Raw genomic sequence first — 16,224 nt, 5'->3', positions numbered from 1 at the left:
CTTTGAATGATAATGCAGAAAGTTTGAAGTTAATAACTCATCTCCTTCTACCTCAGGCCACGAACTTATCAATCACCGCTCGTAAATAGTCAATTTTTTGGGCTCAGATCCTTCATCAGAGCTCAAAGTCCTGCTTTCTGAAAGTCAATTGCCTTCTGAAGAGGAAATATTCTGTCCTTTACTCCTTTATAACTGTGGCTGAACTCAAGATTCATGAGTACAAACCTTACAATTTTCTATTGGAGCATTCCAATGTCTACTTTTATAAATCATTTGATTCTGTCAATGAAATTCCAAGTTTGCTACATTTCTCTGAGGGAATCAGACACATAGCTGTAACTGTTTAATAATCAACATTTAATCCCAAAGGGCAGTAAAGGCCACTCACTGCAAGTCCCCATTGCTAGGTGATTTATTAATGTCTACTTGACAAAGTCATCATGTGATATACAGCAAATCAATACCAGTATTTAATCTAGCTTTTCTCGTGATTAGAATGTTGCGCTCATACCAATTTGCCCAATCAATAGCTTGAGATGCGCTTTTGGTTTGCAAATGCTTTTTATCAAAATAGTAGGAAGGTTTGGCCGCTTGATTAACCTTAATAATCATTCTAATAATTAATGTGTTGCTACTTTAACAAGGTTGTTTTAAATGACCTTGTTCTTTTATGTTTATAATATATACCTCATACTTTGCATTCTGTTACTTATAGGTCTTTTATTTTTATTCCTCTTTTTTTCAAATAACTGTTTAACCATGAAATAGAGGATACTAATTTTTGTTTGATGGAAACATCTAGCCACGTGGGTAAAACTGAGTTGTATCTTAACAGATTTTTTCCTTAACGTAATATAATCACTCCTTGTAAAACAAGAGATGATATACTAAACTTATAAATAATAAATATTGCAACTTAGATTTATTAATTGCCATATCAGATAAAAAATTGTTTTTATTCAAAACTTCTCATCAGCCATGTTAGAAAATTGAATTTGTCACTTTAAAAGTAGATTAATATTTTTTATATTTCTTTATCCAATATTCAAATTCTTTTTATTATGCTCATTGTATAGTCCCTAATTAATGTTATATTTCCTTTCTTTGTAGCACATAATCATTTAACCACAGATTCATTATAGAATGGATTGATACGATATAAATTTATTTCATTCATACAATCACAATAATTTTAGTTGGGATTAAAGAAAAACAAATTTCACAACATATGCCAATGGTATTAAACCTGATTCTGATTCATCTATTTTTTAAAAATCTAATTTGTAAATAATAATGACATTAAGTTTAATTTGTTTCATAACCTTGTAGAACTACAAAAGAATGCAATTGTACATTTGCTGATGAGTGAGATGGAGCAAAAAGTAACAGATTACAAGACTCAGACTGAAAGGAATGCCGTGTTATGCCTTGTGCCAAATATAGGTATGTTATCACAATGGGGTAACTGATCAATGAGCTACCTGTTACAAGCTGGTAATCAAAATTATCTTTACCATAGAAGCAACAAACTAAGTTAATATGATGTGAATGAAATAGAAACTGTTTTACATACCAGATATGGTGTGGCATGAAAACTCCTGTTACCCTATTTTGGGTTAATTGAAAAGGTGTTTTTGCACTTTTATCCTACATCTCTTCCACTACTCAAGTCTAGTCAGAGACATTGCTCCATGTTTCATAAGAAAATGTTATCAAAATCTTCCTACAATACTGTACATTTTACAAGGATGCTCACAATCAACATTTTAAAATATTTTTCCAAAACAAAAGTAAGATTTTTTTTGCAGAGGAACTACCATCATGCTTGATTTTCAGTACCACCTGATGATTTGCAGTTTTTTTAGTTCTATTTGCACCCCAATATTTTAACAAATACATACATAGGATCAGGCCAGAAAATCCACATTCAAGCATCTTCAAAAACAGGCTTCTAATTGAATATGAATGTTTCTACTAAATTCCATGAAGGTAAAGAAGAAGGAATAAACAAAAAAAGGATTGCATTTACCTTTCCCAGTGGCTGCACACATTAGGATCATCGGGGTTTAAACTCCACACCACTCTTTCAAGGTAACAAATTAGAAAAACCCATTGGCACCAACTCAGGACAGCGCCAACCATTCTCTCAAATCTAAAGAAAACAAGGAATTAATTAAAATCCATTGTAAGTGATTCTTAAAATCCAGTACACATGCAAGTATCTACCTCAATGAGAATATTTCACATATCAGGGTCCTGTGAAACACTAAAAATTATTAAGTATTAGAAATCAATGTATAGAAACAGGAGATTTACATAAAAATTTTAAAATTTTTGGATGCTGGGAAAGTGAAATTGAAATACAAAATTCTGGAAACTCAGTAGGTCAATCATCTTCTGTGGAAAGGGAACCTTTTATAAGACCATAAGACAACGGAGTAGGATTACACCATTCGGCCCATCAATTCTGCCTGTAAAGGCCTATGTCCTCTACTTTCTGCCTGTTTCTGAGTTTGTCTAAATACCTCTCAAATGTTACTATCATTCCTGATTTCACCATCTTCCCAGGCAGCAGTTATAAGATAGGTATTTTATTAGTGTCCGTATAATAAAACTCACAACCCTGTCATAAAAAGCCTAGCACCACTAGTAAGCTGCTATAATACATTCACCAATTGTGGAAAATTTCAACACAACTTAGCAAAGTATCTTACACAGAGGGAAGTGATGGGCAGGTAAGGAGATAAGGTGAGAAAGCAAAACAGGAATGGGGAATGGTGAAGGGGGGGGAGGGGTGGCAATTACTGGAAGATAAAGAAATCTATGTTCATGCCATCAGGTTGTAGGCTTCCCAGACGGAATATAAGATGGTGTTCCTCTAATCTGAGTGTGGCCTCGACGCAGCAGTAGATGAGGACATGGACTGACATATCTGAATGGGAATGGGAAGTAGAATTGAAATAGGTAGCCACCAGGAGATCTAAGTTTTTCTGGTGGATAGAGCATAGGTGCTCGGCGAAGTGGTCTCCTAATCTAAGTCGAGTCTCACCGATACACAGGAGGCCACCAGATACAGTAGATGACCCCAACAGGCTCACAGGTGAAGTGTTGCCTCACCTGGAGGGAACTGTTTGGAGCCCTGAACAGGAGTGAGGGAGGAGGTGTAGGGGCAGGAGAAGGCACTTGTTCAGAATCAGAATCAGGATTATTACCACCAGCATGTGATGTGAAATTTGTTAACTTAGCAGTAGCAGTTCAATGCAATACATAATCTAGCAGAGAGAGAAAAAAATAATAATAAAATAAAACATACTAATAATCAATAAACAAGTAAATCAATTACATATATTGAATTAATTATGAAAAATATGCAAAATCAGAAATACTGTATATTAAAAAAAGTGAGGTAGTGTCCAAAGCTTCAATGTCCATTTTAGGAATCGGATGGCAGAGGGGAAGAAGCTGTTCCTGAATCACTGAGTGTGTGCCTTCAGGCTTCTGTACCCCCTACCTGACAGCAACAGTGAGAAAAGGACATGCCCTGGGTGCTGGAGGTCCTTAATAATGCAGACTGCCTTTCTGAGACACCACTCCCTAAAGATGTCCTGGGTACTTTGTAGGCTAGTTCCCAAGATGGAGCTGACTAGATTTACAACCTTTTGCAGCTTCTTTCGGTCCTGTGCAGTAGCCCCTCCATACCAGACAGTGGTGCAGCCTGTCAGAATGCTCTCCATGGTGCAGCTATAGAAGTTTTTGAGTGTTCCACTTGCAAGGATAAGTACCGGGAGGGAGATCAGTGGGGAGGGAGGAATGGACAAGGGAGTCATATAGAGAACGATCCTTGCGAAAGGCGGAAAGTGGAACGGAAGGAAAGATGTGCTTGATGATGGGATCCTGTCAACCATTACAATTCCACTTCCCATTCCCATTCCAACATGTCAGTCCATGATCACCTCTACTGCCATGACGAGGCCACACTCAGGGTGTGCAGCCTCCAACCTGATGGAATGAAAATCGATTTCTTGAACTCCGCTAAGTGCCATCCCCACCTTCACCATTCCTGTCTCCCTCTTGCACCTCATCTCCCTACATGCCCATCACCTCCCTCTGGTGGTCCTCCTCTGTCCTTTCTTCCATGGTCTTCTACCCCTTCCTGTCAGATTCCCTCTTCTCCCTTATCTAGCCCTTTATCCCTTTTACCTATCAACTTCCTAGGCCTTTACTTCACCCCTCCCCCTCTCCCAGTTTCACCGATCACCTGCCACATTGTACTTCTTCCTCCCTTCTCCCCACCGTCTTGTTCTGACTTCTCATCTTTTTTACCAATCCTGATGAAGGGTCTCAGCCTAAAAAAGCTTTCAGTTAACGTCAACTGTTTACTCTTTTCCATTGATACAGCCTGGCCTGCTGAACTCCTCCAACATTTTGTATGAGTTGGTTAAATAAAAAGAAGATACATGTTCAATGTGTTAGGATTTGTTCTGAAACAAAAAAAACAAATCTGCTCCATCAAATAAAGCAGTGCTTCCTCACTGGAACTACTTCTTATCATATCATATAGACTGACAGCAGGCTTTTAAAAATTCCTGATAGCATTTTCCTGAATTAAAGTTACTCAAATTAATTTCGGAGACAAAGATGTCATCTACATATAATTCAGATCTAAATATTAGAAATATCAGTTCTGATATTTAAATGTATTGAAAGATTTACATTCAGATGCAAGTAGTATCTCAGATCATATGTATAACAAAGTTATTTCATCATTCATTCAAATATCAAGGGGTTTCAGTGAAGACACAAACCTCAAAAAAAATTTTAAACCATTTCGTAAAATAACCAAATGAAAATATGACACTGCTTCTTCTGGGCTGATAACTACATGAGATTACAAATACTGTATAGTGACATTAAAATTATCATGTAATACATAAAGTTCAGGATTCAAAGTAAAGTTATTTTGAAAGTACATGTATGTCACCATATACAACACTGAAATTCATTTTCTTGCAGGCAATCATAGTAAATATAAGTTTGTGCAAATGAGACACACAAAATGCTGGTGGAACACAGCAGGCCAGGCAGCATCTATAAGGAGAAGCACTGTCGACGTTTCTGGCCGAGACCCTTCGTCAGGAGTGCTTCTCCTTATAGATGCTGCCTGGCCTGCTGTGTTCCACCAGCATTTTGTGTGTGTTGTTTGAATTTCCAGCATCTGCAGATTTCCACGTGTTGTGCAAATGAGTTTCGGTTTCATTTTTTAAAATTCAGAATGCAGACTTATTGAGTGTTCCACAAAGTCAGAAATTTTCCTTCCAGTTCATCTATGCATCTGTTATGAGTGATGAACAGACCTGATGGACAATGGGGTGCAGAGTTAACCATTCCCAACCCCCCCTCCTGAGAACTACAAACTATTGCTGTTGCTATGCTGCTCATGAGAGAGAGAGAGATAAAGCCCAGGCAAGAACATTTGCTACAGATAAGAGGGGGAGAGAGACTGTTGATTTACTGTATTTTGACTCTTCCTGGATTATTTACTTTCCACTACAAGGACTTTGCTTTGCTCGTTAACATTCCTCAGGAGATAGCAGGAGTGGCCTGATTTGATGGACACGGTCATTCAGAGTTGATGGATATCTGAGACCCCGTGAGTGGGGATAAAAGACAGGTCTGGAGAGACACCCTTCAGACACACCAGTGGACACTGACTGAGTGTTGGGAACCCACAGAAAGGTGGGGGCTTTGGAGACCGAACCAGGAGATCGGTCAGTGTTACAGCAGGGCCGGTGGGGACTTGTGTGTGTGTCCACTCATGCCAGAGTGATGAGTCCACCACAGAAGAACGGTCTGGCTGAAGACCAGAGGGGTCATAACTGAATGACCACAACGATACGACGGATTAAGAAAGCCACAAAAAGGTTTGCCTGCCGCAACTGTTGCTGTTACATCTCGCTTGCTCTCTCTCTACAAAGATTTCAACACAACAACCATAACTACTTCAGCATTTATGAACTGAACTCTATACTTTCCTATGACAATTTATTTACCCCTAGACATCGATAGAGCTTGTTTATTATTGATTATTATTATTCCTACACTTTTAGGTTTATTATTGCTAACTTGTGATATAGGCATAAATTGTATTGTGTAGTTTACTAATAAACACCTTTAGTTTGGTACCACCAGACTCCAACAGATTCTTCTTTCTCTGCTGGTCAGACACCCAGTTACGGGGTACGTAACACATCTAACATGATGAGTCTACAGGAGGCTGGATACGGCCGGTCCTGGGGTTGGAAGACTGGCGGAGCTTGTGGGTGGGTGCATGAGTGGGAGAATAGGACTTGTTTTGTTGCTTTCTGAGTTCAGCTTTGTTTTGTTGTGTGTTGCCCTGCTGAGTACTGTGGGCATGCTATGTTGAAGCCAGAGTGTGTGGCGATGCTTACAGGCTGCCCCCAGCAAATGCTTGGGTGTGTTGGTTGTTTGACGCAAATGTCACATTTCACTGTATGTTTCCATGTACATGTGATATGCAACACGCAAGAAGATGGCACCAGTGAACTACACTACTAAGGGCGACATCCTCGAGACAGGTCACAGAGCAATTCCTTTCTTTTCTATTACGTCTTGTTTTTATTTCAGATGTGGATCTATAACTGTTGGAGCCTGTTGTCTATGTTCTGGCATTATGTTTTCAGACCAATCAGACAATATGGCACTTTGCCACCTCCGTGACTGTACCACAAGGCTGCAAGCAAAGCATGTGGCACGGAGGCCAGGAAGCCTGGAGACAGGGTGCAAGCCCATGATTGATTCCATCTCTTGCCAGTCTCACCAATCAAAAGCCTGAAGAAGATTGAAGTTATTGAGGTGGGTGCAGAGGCAAGCAAGTGTTCAGTGTCATCCACCAGCCTGGAGGAAGGCATCTACATGTGATTGTCTCTCTCTCCCTCTCGCAGCTTCCGAGAGAAGGTCCTTGCTTTCAAATGCTCACTCTCTCTCCCTCGATGCTGTCAGAGGATGGTACCGGAGTATCGATGTGGTTTGTGGACTCTAATTCATGTTTATGGAGGAGTATGCCTCATGATCAACTCATCTTAGTGCACAAATATATCAGTCCCAATTCTGCTCACCAGACCTGGAGTACCTGGCAGTTAAGTGCCATCCTTTTTACCTACCACGGGAGATTTCTGGGATCATTTTGATAGCAGTATACATTCCACCTCAGGCCAATGTCAATCAGGCTTTAGATGATCTGAGCAATGGGACCAACATGCACGAAACAGTTCATCCTAACACCTTCACCATTGTTTCAGGAGATTTTAACCAGGCCAGTCTGAAAAAGATCACTCACAATACTAGAGGAAACAACACAATGGACCACTGTTACACAACCATCAAGAATGCCCACCATGCTATTCCATGCCCTCACTTCGTGAAGTCTGATCACCTGGCTGTACTTTTACTCCCTGAGTATAGGCAAAGACTGAAGACTGAAGCACCAGTAGTGAGGACCAAAAAGGTATGGACAAGGGAAGCACAGGAGTGCCTACAGGACTGCTTTGAATCGGTGGACTGGACTGAATTCAGGGATTCATCTTTGAATCTGGATGAGCATGCTGCAGTTGTTACCGACTTCATTAAAACCTGTGTGGATGAGTGTGTGCCTACAAAGTCATTCCCATACAAAGTACATTCCCAAACCAAAAGCTGTGGATGAACCAGAAGGTACGTCATCTGCTGAAGGCTGGATCTGTGGCATTCAATTCTGGTGACCCAGGCCTGTACCAGAAAACCAAGTATAATTTGTGGAGGACTATTTCTAGGGCAAACAGACAATTTTGAACAAGGTTGGTGGTGACATCATATGTACGACAACTCTGGTAGGGTTTGCAAGACATTACTTCCTACAAAGCAAAAGCCAGTAGCATGAATGGCAATGATGCTTCACTACCAGATAAACTCAACACCTTCTTTGCCCACTTTGAAAGGGAGAATATAACTATCAGCTGTGAAGATCCCTGTAGAACCTGATGACCCTGTGATCTTTGTCTCAGAGGTTGATGTTAGGCTGTCTCTAATGAGGGTGAACCCTCACAAGGCAGAAGGTCCTAATGGAGTGCCTGGTAAGGCTCTGAAAACCTTTGCAAACCAGCTGGCGGGAGTATTCAAGGAAATTTTCAACATCTCCCTGCTATGTTCAGAAGTTCTCACTTGCTTCAAAAAGGGAACAATTATACCAGTGCAAAAGAAGAATAATGTGAGCTGCCTTAATGACTGTCGCCTGGCAGCACTCACATCTGCAGTGATGAAATGCTTTGAGAGGTTGTTCATCACTAGACTGAACTCCTGCCTCAGCAAGGACCTAGGCCCATTGCAAATTGCCTATCGCCACAATAGATCAACAGCAGATGCAATCTCAATGGCTCTTCACACAGCTTTAGACCACCTGAACAACATAAACACCTATATCAGGATGCTGTTCATCAACTATAGCTCAGCATTTAATACCATCATTCTCACAATCCGCATTGAGAACCTGGGCTTCTGTACCTCCATCTGCAATTGAATCCTTGACTTCCTAACTGGAAGACCACAATCTGTATGGATTGGTGATAACATCTCATCCTGACGATCAACACTGGTGCACCTCAGGGGTGTGTGCTTAGCCCACTGCTCTACACTCTCTATAGCCATGACTGTGTGGCTACCATCTATAAATTTGCTAACGATACAACCATTGTTGGTAGAATCTCAGGTGGTGACGAGAGGGTGTACAGGAGTGAGAAATGCCAACTAGTGGAGTGGTGTCGCAGCAACAACCTGGCACTCAACGTCAGTAAGACGAAAGAGTTGATTGTGAACTTCAGGAAGGGTAAGATGAAGGAACACAAACCAATCCTCACAGAGAGATCAGAAGTGCAAAGAGTGAGCAGTTTCAAGTTCCTGGGTGTCAAGATCTCTGAGGATCTAACCTGGTCCCAAAATATTGATGCAGTTATAAAGAAGGCAAGACAGCAACTACACTTCATTAGAAGTTTGAAGAGATTTGGTCTGTCAACAAATACACTCAAAAACTTCTATGGATGTACCGTGGAAAGCATTCTGACAATCTGACAGGCTGCATTACTGTCTGGTATGGGGTGGGGGGGGGGGGGGTGCTACTGCACAGGACTGAAAGAAGCTGCATAGGGTTGTAAATTTAGTTGGCTCCATCTTGGGCACTAGCCTACAAAGTACCCAGGATATCTTCAAGGAGCGGTGTCTCAGAAAGGCAGTGTCCATTATTAAGGACCTCCAGCACCCAGGCCATGCCCTTTTCTCACTGCTACCATCAGGTAGGAGATACAGAAGCCTGAAACCACACACTCAGCAATTCAGGAACAGCTTCTTCCCTTCTGCTATTCAATTTCTAAATGGACATTGAACCCTTGAACACTACCTCATGTTTTTAACATATATTATTTCTGTTTTTTTCACAATTTTTTAATCTATTGAATATACATATACTGTAATTTATTTACTTATTTATTATTATTATTTCTTCTAGATTATGTATTGCATTGAACTGCTGCTGCTAAATTAACAAATTTCATGACACATGCCAGTGATAATAAACCTGATTCTGACTCTGATATGTTCTAGTTTTCTGGTTGCTCCTTTTGTTGCTGTTAGCTTGGGTGATTTTGAATTGGAGCGGCCTGCAGATAATGAACACTGAGCTGAACTGAGATACGCCTTCATTTTTTGCGCGTGGCTGGGAGGGGGTGTTTGAATTTTTTTTCTTGGAATGAGTTCCATGGTTCTTTGTTCCATGGCTGTCTGTGGGATAAATCTCGGAGTTGTATCCTGCATACATACTGTGATAATAAATGTACTTTGAATAAATAAATCTGAATGAATATGATTGCACTGCAGCAGACAGGAAGCTTTACAATAGGTAGTCAACGCATCACTGGCACCAGACTATCCACCATCAAGGTCACGTGTACAGAAAGGTGCCAGGACAAGGCAGCAACATCATGAAGGATCCCTCCCCTCCTGCTCATGGACTGTTTGCCACACTTCCACCAGGGAGGAGGCTGCTTGCCATCCATGCCCAGCCCACCAGACTCAAAAACAGTTACTTTCCCCAAGCAGCAAGGCCGATTAACACCTCCACCCACTAACCCGCCACTACTTTATCATTTCTTACCAGAATCACCTTATGTATAGATGCTCCTGTACTTAGCATCACCTTATTGACAGATAATAAGCTACCTTATATACAGTATTTATATTTATCGTGTGTGTTTTTATTATTATTATTGTGTTCTTTACCTTACTGTGTGTTTTTGTGCTGCATTGGATCCAGAGAAACAATTATTTTGTTTTCCTTACACAAGTATACTGGAAATTACATTAAACAATCTTGAATCTTGAGTCTGGATGGTGTCCAATACATGACTGGATATGTCACCTAAGATTATGAATAATGCATGCTTGGTTCACAGGTGTTCACAATTGTCCTGATGCCTGTTTTATCATTAATTAAGCCACAAAGTCCAATCTTGTTTATTTTATGTAAATACTTACCTGTCACAATGGATCTGCCTCAGGTATCCCCCTGCAATTGCAATTTGGCCCCACAGACTTCATTTCAGCAATGAATTTGGGGGTAACAGTTAATTTTCAATTTGGTGTCTTCAGTTAATAAAATTCTACATATTATGGGGAAAAGGCAGTTATATGCTGATCGTTCACAGATCACTCAAATCCTCAACCATTTGAACAATGCACTGTTAAGATCAAACCATTGAAAATAATTGTCATGAGCCATGTCTTTAAACAAATTAAGGTTTACTGATTTGAGTTTTATGTTGGATTTATTGAGGATGAAGAGGGTTTCAGGGAAATGATCACATAGCAAGTTCAGCCAGATAAGCAGAAGGCTTCCAGAAGGGACAAGCAGCTAGTGCAGGAGAACCCTGTGGCTTTGAATAGTTTGGTGGGAGGGGGGGGGAAATGAGAGGAAGAAACAGCCCCAACCCCTGAGGTGATAAGGACCAGGAACCAAATCACTGTGACCATAACTGGCTCAGTTACCGGTATATCACAGGGAAGGCCAAAGTCTAGGCAATCAGTAGTGACAAGGGACTCAATAATCAAGGGCAAAGGCAATTCTATAGCTCCAAGCAAGACTCTAGGATAGTATCAACACGTACAAACAAGCTGGATGAACTCAGCAGGTCAGGCAGCATCAGTTGAAACAAGCAGTCAACGTTTCGGGCCGAGACCCTTCATGTTGACTGCTCATTTCAACGGATGCTGCCCGACCTGCTGAGTTCATCCAGCTTTTGTACGTGGTGATTTGACCACTGCATCTGCAGTGTACTTTGTGTCTAGGATAGTATGCTACCTGCCTGGTACTAGAGTCAACCATGTCTCTGTGCAGGTGCAGGACAATGAGAGAAAGCAATAATTTTATCTTTTCCGGGCGATCACAATGGATTAATGGTAAATTATGCTGACTTGTTCACCACGTTATGCAGCACACAACACATAAAATCTCCACACAGACAGGGCAAACACTGAGAACATCCCAGACAATTTAGGATTGCAAATTCTCAAATTCTGGAGACCAAATCGAATACAAGACAAAAGTAATTTTATTCAATCAAGGCTGTGTCAACCAACACTTCTCATGTTTAATTGGGTACTATAAAGCATTGCTAAATTTATCTTTCTGCTTAGCAGAAATTTAGCAACTGGAAGTATTTTTAAATACCTCAAGATTTGCCTCCTCTTACAGTCCGTAAATTTGCATTAGTGATTAATTAATGGTGCATTTGTACATTTACAAATTTACTTGAGGTGATATTCAGTGACACTAGTATACAAAAACTTATCTCAGAGTGGGACAATTAGGAGCTGTGATTAACCACAGAACAGAGGTAAAAACAAGAATACATTCAAGTACTGTACTATATTCCGATTTACTACATTCTGATTTCACCAAATAAATGGTGCTTGATAAACACTAGATCATCAGAAAATGACAGTCAACATTTCGGGTCTGGCCCTGCCCAGATGAAGGCCTCAACCCTAAACGTCAACTGCCCACTTCACTCTACAGATGCTGCCTGACCCACTAAGATCCTCCAGCATCTCGTTTGTTGCACTACCATCATCAGTCTGACATAAAAATCTCAACATTCTGAGGAAACTGCTTTTCCTATCCCTTGAATGAATTCCAAAAACAATAACCAAATAACCATTTAAAATTACAGCACAGAAACAGGCCATCTCGGCCCTTCTAGTCCGTGCCAACGCTTACTCTCACCTAGTCCCACTGGCCTGCACTCAGCCCATAACCCTCCATTCCTTTCCTGTCCATATACCTATCCAATTTTACTTTAAATGACAATACCGAATCTGCCTCTACCACTTCTACTGGAAGCTCGTTCCACACAGCTACCACTCTCTGAGTAAAGAAATTCCCCCTTGTATTACCCTTAAACTTTTGCCCCCTAACTCTCAACTCATGTCCTCTTGTTTGAATCTCCCCTACTCTCAATGGAAAAAGCCTTACCACGTCAACTCGATCTATCCCCCTCATTATTTTAAATACCTCTATCAAGTCCCCCCTCAACCTTCTACACTCCAAAGAATAAAGACCTAACTTGTTCAGCCTTTCCCTGTAACTTAGGTGCTGAAACCCAGGTAACATTCTAGGAAATCTTCTCTGTACTCTCTCTATTTTGTTGATATCTTTCCTATAATTCAGTGACCAGCACTGTACACGATACTCCAAATTTGGCCTTACCCATGCCTTGTACAATTTTAACATTACATCCCAACTCTTACACTCAATGCTCTGATTTATAAAGGCCAGCATACCAAAAGCTTTCTTCACCATCCTATCCACATGAGATTCCACCTTCAGGGAACTATACACCATTATTCCCAGATCACTCTGTTCTACTGCATTCTTCAATGCCCTACCATTTACCATGTATGTCCTATTTGGATTATTCCTACCAAAATATAGCACCTCACACTTATCAGCATTAAACTCCATCTGCCATCGTTCAGCCCACTCTTCTAACTGGCCTAAATCTCTCTGCAAGCTTTGAAAACCTGCTTCATTATCCACAAGGCCACCTACCTTAGTATCATCTGCATACTTACTAATCCAATTTACCACCCCATCATCCAGATCATTAATGTATATGACAAACAACATTGGACCCAATACAGATCCCTGAGGCACACCACTAGTCACCGGCCTCCAACCTGACAAACAGTTGTCCACCACTACTCTCTGGCATCTCCCATCTAGCCACTGTTGAATCCATTTTACTACTTCAATATTAATACCTAACGATTGAACCTTCCTAACTAACCTTCCATGTGGAACCTTGTCAAAGGCCTTACTGAAGTCCATATAGACAACATCCACTGCTTTACCCTCGTCAACTTTCCTCGTAACCTCTTCAAAAAATTCAATAGAATTTGTCAAACATGACCTTCCACACACAAATCCATGCTGACTATTCCTAATCAGACCCTGTCTATCCAGATAATTGTATATACCATCTCTAAGAATACTTTCCATTAATTTATCCACCACTGATGTCAAACTGACAGGCCTATAATTGCTAGGTTTACTCTTAGAACCCTTTTTAAACAATGGAACCACATGAGCAATACGCCAATCCTCCGGCACCATCCCCGTTTCTAATGACATTTGAAATATTTCTGTCAGAGCCCATGCTATTTCTACACCAACTTCCCTCAAGGTCCTAGGGAATATCCTGTCAGGACCCAGAGATTTATCCACTTTTATATTCCTTATAAGTGCCAGTACTTCCTCCTCTTTAATTGTCATAGTTTCCATAACTTTCCTACTTGTTTCCCTTACCTTACATAATTCAATATCCTTCTCCTTAGTGAATACCGAAGAAAAGAAATTGTTCAAAATCTCCCCCATCTCTTTCGGCTCCACACATAGCTGTCCACTCCGATTCTCTAAGGGACCAATTTTATCCCTCACTATCCTTTTGCTATTAATATAACTGTAGAAACCTTTTGGATTTATTTTCACCTTACTTGCCAAAGCACCCTCGTATCTTCTTTTAGCTTTTCTAATTTCTTTCTTAAGATTCTTTTTACATTCTTTATATTCCTCGAGCACCTCATTTACTCCATGCTGCCTATACTTATTGTAGATCTCCCTCTTTTTCCGAACCAAGTTTCCAATATCCCTTGAAAATCATGGCGCTCTCAAACTTTTAACCTTTCCTTTCAACCTAACAGGAACATATAGATCCTGTACCCTCAAAATTTCACCTTTAAATGACCTCCATTTCTCTATTACATCCTTCCCATAAAACAAATTGTCCCAATCCACTCCTTCCAAGTCCTTTCGCATCTCTTCAAAGTTAGCCTTTCTCCAATCAAAAATCTCAACCCTGGGTCCAGTCCTATCCTTCTCCATAATTATATTGAAACTAATGGTATTGTGATCACTGGACCCGAAGAGCTCCCCAACACATATGTCTGTCACCTGATCTATCTCATTCCCTAACAGGAGATCCAACACTGCCCCTTCTCTAGTCGGTACCTCTATGTATTGCTGCAAAAAACTATCCTGCACACATCTTACAAACTCCAAACCATCCAGCCCTTTTACAGAATGGGCTTCCCAGTCTATGTGTGGAAAATTAAAATCTCCCACAATCACAACCTTGTGCTTACTACAAATATCTGCTATCTCCTTACAAATTTGCTCCTCCAATTCTCGCTCCCCATTAGGTGGTCTATAATACACTCCTATTAGTGTTACTACATCTTTCCCATCCTCAATTCTACCCAAAAGTCTCCCTAGATGAGCCCTCTAATCTATCCTGCCAAAGCACCGCTGTAATAATTTCTCGGACAAGCAATGCAACACCTCCTCCTCTTGCCCCTCCGATTCTATCACACATGAAGCAACGAAATCCAGGAATATTTAGTTGCTAATCATACCCCTCCAGCAAAGGAGGGGTGTGATTTGCAGGAGGGGTGTGATTGGCAACTAAATAAAAACAATGTCATGAAATAGTACTCTTCGGCTACCAAAAGCTTATATATTATTTCACTTTTATGTAAGCAACACAATAAGATTAATCTACATAAGGCCATAAGACAAAGGAGCAGAATTAGGTCCTTTGGCCCATCGAGTCTGCTCTGCCATTCAATCATAGACGATCATTTTTTCTCCTCATCAGCCTCACTCCCCAGCCTTCTCCATGTAATCTTTGGTGCCGTGGCCAATCAAGAACCTATCAATCTCTGCCTTAAATACATCCAATGACCTAGCCTCCACAGTTTCCTGTGGTAGCAAATTCCACAAATTCACCACTCTCTGGCTAAAGAAATTTCTCCACATCGCTGTTTTAAATGGATGCCCCTCTATCCTGAGGCAGTGCCCTCTTGTTCTACCCTCCCCCACCATGGGAAACATCCTTTGCACATCTACTCTGTCTCAGCCTTTCAACATTCGAATGATTTCAATGAGATCCCCCCTCCCTCCCATCCTTCTAAATTCCAGCAAGTATAGACCAAGAGCTACCAAATATTCCTCATATAAAAACCTTTCATTCCTGGAATCATCCTTGTGAACCTCCTCTGTACCCTCTCCAATGCCAGCACATCGTTTCTTAGATAAGGAGACCAAACTGTTCACAATACTGCAGGTGAGCCCTCACCAATGCCTTTTAAGCCACAGCATTATATCCGATTCTAGACTTCTTGAAATGAATGCTAACACTGCATTTATCTTCCACACCAATGACTCTACCTGCAAGTTAACCTTTACTCCCAAGTCCCTTCGCATCTCAGATTTTTGGATTTTCTCCCCTTTTGGAAAATAGTCTGCACATTTATTTCTTCTACCAAATTGTATGACCATGCATTTTCCAACATTGTATTTTATTTACCACTTTCTTGCCTATTGTCCTAATTTGTCTGAGTCCTTCTGTAGCCTGTTTCCTCAACACTACCTGCCCCTCCTCTAATCTTTGTCATATCTGCAAACTTGGAAACAAAGCCATCTATTCCATCATTTAAATCAATTATATACAGCATAAAAAGAAGTGGTCCCAACACCAACCTCTGCAAAACACCTCTAGTCACTGGCAGCCAACCAGAAAAGGATTGCTTTATTCTCACTCTCTGCCTCCTACTAACCAGTAACTT

General features: G+C 40.7%; 1 protein-coding gene across 2 annotated transcripts in view; it reads right to left on the bottom strand.

Annotated features, from left to right (window-relative positions):
• The window catches only part of megf11 (multiple EGF-like-domains 11), a 411,744-nt gene that overhangs the window by 351,777 nt on the left and 43,743 nt on the right, over positions 1-16,224 (bottom strand). For both annotated transcript variants that reach the window (XM_073032726.1, XM_073032727.1), the window contains exon 2: positions 2,030-2,152. In XM_073032726.1, coding sequence (XP_072888827.1) covers positions 2,030-2,142 — 113 coding nt within the window. In that variant the 5' untranslated portion in view covers positions 2,143-2,152. The remainder of the gene's footprint in view (positions 1-2,029; positions 2,153-16,224) is intronic.

Source organism: Hemitrygon akajei, chromosome 30 (assembly GCF_048418815.1).
Source record: "Hemitrygon akajei chromosome 30, sHemAka1.3, whole genome shotgun sequence".
Taxonomy (NCBI): Eukaryota; Metazoa; Chordata; class Chondrichthyes; order Myliobatiformes; family Dasyatidae; genus Hemitrygon; species Hemitrygon akajei.
The sequence above is the reverse complement of the archived record's forward strand: the minus strand, read 5'-3'. Positions and strand labels throughout refer to the sequence as shown.